Source organism: Vanellus vanellus, assembly GCF_965231255.1.
Source record: "Vanellus vanellus genome assembly, chromosome: 7".
Classification (NCBI taxonomy): Eukaryota; Metazoa; Chordata; class Aves; order Charadriiformes; family Charadriidae; genus Vanellus; species Vanellus vanellus.
This window is the reverse complement of record NC_138912.1, coordinates 8,162,464-8,172,624: the sequence shown is the minus strand read 5'-3', so window position 1 is coordinate 8,172,624 and position 10,161 is coordinate 8,162,464. Positions and strand designations below refer to the sequence as shown.

Sequence of the window (10,161 nt, the reverse complement as noted above, 5' to 3'; positions counted from 1 at the left end):
CGCACTTTAAAGAGTCTCCCCCTTCAACCTCAAGGCGAGTAATAGCGACCAATCATCAAGCCATTTACCAGGCTTCAGAGGAAGCTGTTTATGTGATCCCAGCACTAATTAGGCTCATGAACTAACAAATCGTTTGCACAACTTGTGAAGGGGCCGATCACATCCATGGATTGTCTTTGGACTTAGGGAGGGAGGGGGGGGCGACCGCCTTTTCCTTGCAGGAGGGAAACTTCTCCCAGCAACTTTTTGTGTGTGTGTGTGTGTGTGTGTGCGCGCGCGGTGCGTGTGTGTGTGTCTCCCTTTTGGGTACCGCTGGCTGCCGCTGCCTCCTTTTCCTCCAGCCCCTGTCTATTTATGTGTGTATCTATCCCTCCTCAAGTCACTCCCTGCTGCAAACTTCCCCGGATCGCCTCCCGCGCACCAGAGAGAGCCAGGCAGAGATTTGGTCGGGGACTCTCGCCGCGGCAGCATGTTTCAGCCCACACCCAAGCGGTGTTTCACCATCGAGTCGCTGGTGGCCAAAGACAGCCCCTTGCCCGCGTCTCGCTCCGAGGATCCTATCCGGCCGGCGGCGCTCAGCTATGCCAATTCCAGCCCGATGAACCCTTTTCTCAACGGCTTCCACTCCACTGGCAGGGGGGTCTACTCCAACCCGGACTTGGTCTTTGCAGAGGCCGTCTCCCACCCGCCTAACCCGGCCGTGCCGGTCCACCCCGTGCCCCCTCCCCACGCCCTGGCCGCCCACCCGCTGCCCGCTTCGCACTCCACGCACCCGCTCTTCGCCTCGCAGCAAAGGGACCCCTCCACCTTCTACCCCTGGCTAATACACCGCTACCGGTATCTGGGCCACAGGTTCCAAGGTACGTGCAACTTTTCTTCTCCCTCCGATCCACCCCTCCATCCTCCGGGCCGGTCCCTGCGGCCGCGGATGCCGGGGGACGGCGAGCGGGCGCCGCCCGGAGCCGCCGGCTCGGCTCGGTTGGGCCGAGGGTCTTTTTTGCCTGCTTCCCCCGCCGCCAAACTTGGGGAGCTGTCAGAGCCGAGGGGTTCGGGCTTGGTTGTGCTTTGCTGCTTTTCCCGGTTTGTTTTGGTTTCTCTGGGAGGAGGGGGGAAGGCAAGGCCGGCTGGGACTTCTGCGTCTTTCTCGCCCCCATTAAAAGCAGGGGGGGGGAAAGGTGGATTTTTTTTTTTTTTTGTTCCGGTGGGTTAATAGCTATTGAGGAGAGCCCAAATATAAGTCTTCCCGCAGAGAGGGGTGGCGAGGTTTAGGCTCCTCCGGGAAGACGGCAGTGCCCGCCGGGCTGCCGGGGCCGGGCTGCCCGGGGCCGCGGGGAGCCACCGCCGCCGTCCCAAATCTGGCGGCTCCCCTTGTTAGCGGGGACGGGGGAAAAATGAAACGAACCCCAGAGAAAGCAGAAGGGGGGGGGGGGGGGGGGGAATAATAAGAGTAATAGGAGTAATCCCAACGCCGGAGCAGCGCGGGGAGATGGGGCTGCGAGGGAGAGCAGGGCTGGGGAAGGGAGGGCGATTCCCTCCGTACGGGCAGGGAAGGGGCTCCCAGCTGCCAGGCGATTAAGAACCGGCTGAAGGAAAATAACCAAATCCAATGGCGCATAATCAATAAAATCCCCCTTGTTTAACCCTTTGCAACCGGCGGCATCTTCTCCGAAGGGTAAGCCGATTTCTCCCGTTATGGGTCCAGCTCCTGTCTCTTTCGTTACATACACACACAAGAATTAAAAAAAAAAAAAAAGAAAATAAAAATAATAATAAAAAATCAGAAAATCAGTCCTCGCTCGGAGGGATCTATCTGCCTTTTTTTTTTTCTACTTGGTATTTTTATTTATTATTTCCAAACGAAAACAAACCACCTGCAATATCCATTTCCCCGGCCTTCTGCAGCCGAGCCGTTGCACCCGGGTTGGAAAAGGAGTCGCTCTCTCCGGAACCAGGCGGACAGAGATACAAAATGGATTATTACCCTCTCAGAATAAAATTACAGGTTTCGCTCACCAAATTATTTGTCGCAGTCATCAGGCGATTGGCAAAGAGCGGCAGATGAAAGGCGGAAATGTCCTGGTGTTGAGCCACAGCCTGGTTTCAAACACACCCTCCTACTGCAACGATTTTTAATGCATTTACGGAGAGAGACCCGCGGGGGCTTTCCCACCTTGGAAGGACCGACCCGGACAAGAGGCATAGTGCCAACCCGGAGGGAGAGACCCACCAAAAAGCCCCGACTGACCCCCCCCCCCACCCCCCCCAGCTCCGCAGCAGGCCGGCTGGGATGGCTGCCCCGTGGCTTTCCCGAAGTTTGTTTCTTTATTTCCCCGCCGGTTCCCGCCGCCGGGGCAGCGGGCACGGAGGCGGCGAGAGCCCTCTCTCCGGGGAGCACATCGGCAAAACGAAGGGGAGAGGGAGGAGAAAGGCCCCAGCCGGAGTTTTGGGCAAGGGAAGCGGGGAGAGGCCGGGGGAGCGGGCTGGCGGCTCCCGGAGCGCGGCGGGCGCCCGGGGAGGGAGAAGGGGGGGCTCGACCGGGGCCGCACAGAGCTCCGCTGCCCCGCTGGCCGCCCCGGGAGGGTGTAAATAACAAACAAACAAGGAAAGATGTGAGGCTGCCGGTGGGCGAGGGGAAGGGGGGCAGCTGCGGGATGAAGCCGCAGACACCGCAGCCGGGCTCTGGACAATTCTTTCACTTTTTTTTTTCTTTTTTCCTTCTTTTTATCCCTCTCCGTTGTGCTTCCCCGGTTGCGTTTTAGTATTTGAATTTCTCCCAGTCCTCGCTTTCCCCTGCTCGTTCCCTCCGCCTATTTATGGAAGGAAATTTGTAAAAAAAAAAAAAAAAAACCAAACACAAAAAAAAAACAAACCCAAAACAAAAAGGCGCTGAAAATAAAAAAGAAACTATAGACGGATTTCTCCGGCCGGTAATGGTGGGAGTCAAAAATTTTTGCGCTTAAAAACTCTCGAGTGCGTTTGGGGAAGGTGTTTTGCTAATCTGTCTTTTACCCTGTTGCCCAGGGAATGAAACCAGCCCGGAGAGCTTCCTATTGCACAATGCACTGGCCAGGAAACCCAAACGGATCCGTACAGCTTTCTCCCCATCCCAATTACTGAGACTGGAACATGCCTTTGAGAAGAACCATTATGTAGTAGGAGCAGAGAGAAAACAGCTGGCACACAGCCTCAGCCTCACGGAAACTCAGGTAAGGGGGAAGCAGGGAGCGGGCAGCTGGGAAAGCGAAAGTACTGGGTTCTCCTTGGGAAAACCCACCCGGCCGGCCCGGAGATGCGGGGAAAAAATAAGGGCAAATTCTGGGGGTGTTTAGGCCTCCATCTCCGAGCCGGTGGAGCTGAGTGAGGGGGTCGCCCCTGGCCCGGGTGTTATAAACCCCCCTCCCGTTGGTGAGAGCCGTGGCCTGCGCCGGGGGTGGCGGGTACATGGACGAGAGTGGGGAGCCGGCGGGGGGGGGAGGTGGGTTCGGGGCACGGTTTGGGGCTCCCCGGAGGGAGCCCGCCGGAGCTCCCGGCCCGAGCGGGAAGGGGAGCGGCGGGATGTGCGGTCTGCACATGAAAGGAGGTCCTTGTCATTTGTCTGGGGGACTGGGGTGACCCGCAAGAAGCAGTTGGATGTTTAGGGCAAAAGCCCCCAAAACAAAAGGCGGAGGGGAGAACCTCCTTTTGGATCCTACGGCAGGAATACAGTTTCTCGGATGATTTTTCACTCGTTTCTAGCCCCGCGTCTGGGAGCTGCGGGGGTATGAGGAGCCGGTTCAGGAGGGCATAAAGATATAAAAATAAAAGCAGAGAAATTATAAACTACAAGGAATCCCCCCCTCCCACCCCCCGGCCGCTGGCTGGCTGCGGGCCAGAACCGCACCGGAGTCTATTTCGGTCGCCTCTTTGGAGGGACGATGAGCGACCTTTCTGCTCCGGTTGTACCAGGGCGAGGGTCTCGGCGGGTACCGAGGCCGGACACCCTTGGGGCGGCGCGGAGCCGGCGGGGAGCGGGGATGGGCACGGGCTTCCCCCCGACGGCGGGGACTCACGGCCGGGAGGGACCCACGGCCGGCGGCCCCGCTGCGAGGGCGTTTTTCACGCGGTTTTCTCCTCGCCGGAAGAAAGGCTGGGGTTTGGGGGGGTTGTTGTTGGTGGTTGTTGTAGTTGTTGTGTCGGGCTTTTGTTTTGTGCCCTTCCAGGAGACTCGTGGAGAGAGGGCTCCAGATGGGGATTGTCTCTGCTACAGTATGTGGCACTGTACTTAAAAAAAAAAAAAAAAAAAAAAAGCCAAAATACCCAGCCGCAGCCTAGTTCAAAGTTCCCAGTAAACACAGCGTTCTCTGGGCGGATTAAGTTGTAACACTTTTTTTTTTTTTTTAACTCCTTTTCGTGGGGGAAGCAATAAAGGGGCTGGAGCTTTTGTTTTAAAATGTCTCCCTAACAAAACAATAAAAAGGGATCGCCACTTTTATGAGGTTCTCCGAACAAGGGACCGGTCACAGGCTTATTTCCACTGGAAAGCTGTATTTAAGGTGGTCTTTGTGCTGCTTGATTCCGAAGCTGGTTGGGGTCTTTTGTCCGGATGTCAAACCCCCAGTCCCCTACAAATGAGCTCCCTTTTGGGAGATCAGCGTGCAGAAATGAACCGTCCTCCCCTTCAATTAGCAAACTAAAAGCAAATTAAACTCACCCCTTGTTCCCCGCTCAGCTTTTTAATGGGGGACTTTTGGAGAATATGAAAATGCAGTAGAGATGTGTGTCCGGCCAGGCAGGTCTCTGTTCTGAAGAGGCAGCGAAGCGGGTTAAACCAGCTTATTAAAATGCTCCAATTCCCTTTCCCCCCCTTGCTGGGGCCTTTATCAGGCACTTTCAGACAGAACCAGAGTTTAAACTGCTTTAAAAAAAAAAAAAAAATGTTTACCTTTGGCCGCTACACGGAGTGTGGCCAGCCCTGGAGATAGCTCCCAGATCAATACTATCTGTAATTAAAGCACCGAAGTCAGCTGCCGGATGGTTAGGTCAGATTTATTCGGCGCTGCACAAATTCAGAGGGATATTTACGACGGCACTTGCAGGATTCGCCTCGCTACGGTCGCTCCTGGACGGCGCGTCCCGGAGAGACGCCGCGGGGAGCGCCGGACGCTTTTCATTTGGGGCCTTTTTCTTTCATTTTATTCTCTTTTTCCAAGAGGGAAAGATCTCGCCCTGCCGCCCCCCGACCCCATCTCGCCGCCCCGTTAGGAGGGACGAGGCCCTCGCTCTGCTTCGCCCGCCGGGCCCGGCGCTAACGCTCGGGGGTCTGGCTGCCCCGACGGTGGGTCCGGCGTGCTGACAGCCCACCGCCGCGCAGCCACGCTTCGCTTTTCTCGCGTGGGATGCCTGGCGGGCATTGCGCGGGGCTACTCGTGTGCGGAAGATCCGCGCCTCTGCGCCAGGTGCGCGCATGGTGCCTCCCGCCTGCGCGGCTGCGGGGAGCGGAGCCGCACACACGCACCGCTGCTGCTGCCCACTGCTGCACGCGTGGGTCCTCTGGAGGTACCTGGTGGGCGTGGGTCAGCGTGCCTGTGCCTTTCCCGGAGAGTTTTGGGTGGCACACGGGCCCCGGCTCCGCTCGCCCCCCTCCAGGCTGGGTAGCGGTGCAGGCAGCGTACAGCGCAGGCAGGGGACGATGCAGGCAGGGCATGGAGCAGGCAGGGAACGGTGCAGGCAAGGCACGGAGCAGGCAGGGCACGGAGCAGGCAGAGCCCGGAGCCCCTCGGCGCATCCAGGGCAGCGGGCGGCGGGCAGTACCGGCGTCCGGGCAGACGTCGGACTAACGCCCGGTGCCTTTCCTCCCGCAGGTAAAAGTATGGTTTCAGAACAGAAGGACAAAGTTCAAGCGGCAAAAGTTGGAAGAGGAAGGTTCAGACTCACAACAGAAGAAAAAAGGGACTCATCACATTAACCGGTGGAGAATCGCCACCAAACAAGCCAGCCCAGAGGAAATCGACGTCACGTCGGACGATTAAAAAACTGGCACTTTTGGACTTCTCAAAGCCAGGCACCCCACCAACAGAAAGTGTTAAAGGCTCACACCCCACCCTCCCCCCCCCGCTCCCCCGCGGAGTGGCGGTGCGGAGAAGGGACACGGAGATCTTCATCAAAAATGCGATTCCCGCCTGGGAGGGCAGCTGGGAGCGAGCGAGGGCGACACCGCGAGGGGTCCGAACTGTGGCACTGCCGGCACCGCTCTGGCAAGGGGGATCTGTCAATCAAAGCCAAAACACCGGGACAAGGTGATTGACAGGTATTCCGTTTCTCGCAGTCCACTTTTAAAAGCATAACGTCAAAAAATTAAAAAAAAAATAGTCTTGAAAAAAATCTTTAAAAAAAAAGAAAATAAAACGAAACAAACAAACAAACAAAAAAACCCCAAACCCAACCAAACCAGAAAAATTACCACCTTACAGGACATTTTGCACTTCACAGTTTTTTCCGTCTTTGAAAGAGAAATTTCCATAAGCAGCCAAAACTCACACCTGTTTCAGAAACTTGAATTGCATGTGTAAAGCCGTCTGGGCAAAAAAGAAAAAAAAAAAGAAAAAAAAAAAAGAAAAAACGGAAAAAAATTACCCTGGTTCCTAAAGACAGAAATGAATTGTGATATTTTTCCCTTTAAGACAGGTTCTGTGTGCTTTTTAATTTTATTTTACGAGAAATGTGCAGTCTGTAAACATTTTATGATAACTTCTGGCGTCAAAGTGTTTGTGAAAGCTAAATGAAGTAGCAGTAACAAAGCATAGTGTTCCTTCCGGATGGACAAACACAGTGGGGCAGGGGAGGGACGGGAGGGAAAGTGTCGGGGGGGGGTGTGTGTGTTTCGGGCTGGTCGTAACTTTTGCTGCCAAACAAACAACAACAACAAAAAAAAATCAAATCAAATTATTCCCCCCCCAGTTGTATCCCCATTGCAAAACCGGATGATGATTATTTTTTAAGATTAATAAAGCGCAAACCCAGCGACCAGGTTTGGCGGTGGGGACACCTCCTAGGCTGGGAGGATCCAGAGACAAGGGACTTAAAATCGCGGATTGATTTTTTTTTTAAATATTTTTTTTTTCTAATGGCCATTTTCATTGGGGCAATTTTCACGCACTGACCTTATAATATTCCGAGATCATAGAGCTACTAAAAAAAGAGTGACAAATGTTTCCTTCATGTCTTCTATACCAGAATGTAAATATTTTTGTGTTTTGTGTTTAATTTGTTAGAATTCTAACACACTATATACTTCCAAGAAGTATGTCATTGTCAATATTTTGTCAATAAAGATTTATCAATATGCCCTACATTTTTAAGCAATATATTTTCCCCTCCTCCCCCCAAAAAAAAAAATTCTCGGAAACCGGTCGTTTCACCCCCCAACCCCACTTTGTTTTTAGCCGCTGAACCCCCCGCGGTCGGAGCCTGCGCTCCGCCGGCCGCGCCGCGCATTCCTGCGGCCATAGGCGCGTTTTCTTAATGAATTCACTGGCTGGCAAATAGACCTCTAAAAATAAGCCGCAGAGACCCACTTGCTGTAAATAAATACCTTACAAAAAAAAAAAAAAAAGGGGGGGGGGGAACAAACCAAAACCAACAAACCCAACCCCTTCTCTGGTTAGAAACTGAAGTGCGAACCGGCTTGTAATGGGAGGGTGAAACTGGTGCGCAGCAGCCGCGCTTCGCTGAGAGGGAGAAGGGCTTTCCTTGGCAAAAAAAATGTATTTTATTTAGAGGGAGAGGATTTTTTATATTTTTTTTTTTCTTTCCCCCCGTCTTTTAAATTCCCTGGCCAGGTCGTGGAGGTGAGGAGCAGGTCCTGGGCGGCGGGGACTGAGCCCCAGCTGCGGCTCTCTCCGCCGCTCCAAGGGAGCGATCCTGGACACAGGGTAAAACTCTGACATTGAAGACGTGGAGGCAAAAAAAAAAAAAAAAAAAAAAAAGTTGCTCTGGGTCCTTGAGGAAACTAGCTGGTTTTCTGGGGGTACACAGTTGTTTTTTCATGCTTCATTTGCTCCTTAGCCTGATAGACTGCATTAATCAGTTTTATTTCCATTGATAGAGAAACCTCGTCTGCTCTGTTCGAGCTACAAAGAATCCTGCAAGCTTTTGTGAAAGTGCAAATCAGTTTAGGCAATTATCATACCAGGAATATGAAGGGGAAAGAGGAGGCATTGCCCAGTGGTCTCCTTTAATCTCTTAATCCGTGGATCCAGGGGGGCTAGTTGGACATAATTTAGGACAATCTGACTACCCTTTACACTGTGATAAGGCGAAGTTACAATGCATCGCGAAAATACGAGCTTTGTTAAACATCCTGCCTTGAAAAGTTAAGATTAGACATTCTGTGCACGTGTTGGCTCTATCGGGTACTATGTAATTTTTTTTTTTTTTAAAAATCCGATCTTTTTTTTTTTTTTTTTTTAACATCGCTCCTTATACAGTCCCGGTGACTTTCCATTCACTAGTGCTACAAATATGAGAGGCCCAGGCAGGGTTAGGACGCATGTCGCAATGCAGTCCCTTCCATTTAAACCTAGGCTAATTATTTAGTAGAGCTATTCCCAAGGTAAACTTCTCGTTGCGTGTCCCCCCCTCCTCGAACAGCTGATGGTGCAGATCTTGAAACCAAGCGGGGCGCACATTTCACCTTAACTCGCCCAAGTTGGCTTGCGCTCCACTTCAAACCCATGCAAATGGGCAAACATTAAACGCATCGCGGCTGAACGGCAGACTTGGGCCTTTCTAGAAATTGTTTCCCATCTTGATAAAAAGCTTATTTCTGCAGGAACCATATACTTTTTTCCCTTCTTTTTTTTTAAAAAAAAAAAAAAAAACACATGAGGGAAGAGAGGGAGAGAGGGGAAAAAAATTAAGCGTCCTATGTAGCGTAACAGCAATAAAATCTTCAGAGAATGCCATTAGCTTTGAAAAAAAACCCTAAAAGCTTTATTACAAACCAAGCTTTGAAAATAGGGGGGATTAGGAGTCTGAAAGGGTCCCACAATGGTTAGAAGAAAAGGTTTCATGCTAATGAGGTTAATGCCCTTTGTATCTCAGGACTCCACAACTTCATTACTCCCTATCTCCGGCTGCACCAAGCGGCTCAGAACACTGCAATCCACTCCAGCTCTCCCCTGCCTTGCCTAGAGAAGGATTTGATAGCAGCTCTGTTCAAACTAGATAATTATATCTTTTCAAGTCGGAATTAAGATAAAGAAAGTGAAGCAAAGGCGGCTAGCCTTGATCCACTGCAAACAAATTTGGCGCACTTTCTAGTCTCTCTCCCCCTGCCTCAATAGGCAGGACAGTCAGCTTATTAGACCCTCATTTGCTTTATTAATTCATCTATTTAAAGTGGCAGGATTAGAGAGAGGGAGAGAGAGGCAGAGTCTAATGTGGGACAGTGGATGCCAGGCAACGTGGAAATATAAATATTGGCGAGATGCTATCCGAGCGGGTGTATAAAAATACATTTTATATTAAATAACTGAGAGGGGTGGGGGAGGGAGGGTGTATTTCGGGTGGCGAATTGTAGACTCGGGCGGATTTTTACTGCTCTTTCGAAGGAAATCTCGGTGCCGGCTGCCGGAGGCCTGCTACCCCCCTCCCGAAGGGACGGACGCCCCCGCGGAAAACCCGCTGCTCTCCGCGCCCAGCCGGGGATTTAGCCAGGTGGACCCACTGCCTGGGCGGGGGGGCTGCAGGCCGAGCCGAAACACCCCTCACACCCCCGCGGGACCGTTCCACGGCCCTGCCCGCCGGTAGCGCAGCGCGGGGGCGGCCCGCGGGCGCGGAGCGTTGCGGAGCGCTGCCCCGCAAACGGCACCGGCCGGATCCTGACCCCGCCGCAACTCCGCCGGCCCCGCTCCGCGTCCGGGATCGGGCCCCTCTCGCCTATGGATTTTTAACCCTTTCCCTTCGAACAAAGCCGGCGGCTCCCAGCCCCTCCGTGGCCGCTTCCCACCGGCTGCCACGCCGTGTGACATGTCCCCCCCCCCCGCCCAAACACCGACGCACCCCTCTCTCTGCCACTCGACCCGGGTGAGGCCTTTGGAGTCCTTCACTTTGTTGTGCTTCGAAGCGCTGTTTATTTACACACACACACCCCCCCCCCCCCCCCCCCCGCCGCTTTGATGG

At 53.3% G+C, this 10,161-nt stretch overlaps 1 protein-coding gene across 1 annotated transcript; it reads left to right on the top strand.

The window, feature by feature from the left end:
- Positions 1-469: 469 nt before the first annotated feature.
- Positions 470-6,067, top strand: EMX2 (empty spiracles homeobox 2; the record flags this gene model as incomplete). Its single annotated transcript, XM_082486375.1, has 3 exons — positions 470-860; positions 3,022-3,206; positions 5,841-6,067. 3 exons carry the CDS (start codon positions 470-472, stop codon positions 6,006-6,008), a joined length of 744 nt encoding a protein of 247 aa, XP_082342501.1. The 3' UTR covers positions 6,009-6,067.
- Positions 6,068-10,161: the final 4,094 nt, after the last annotated feature.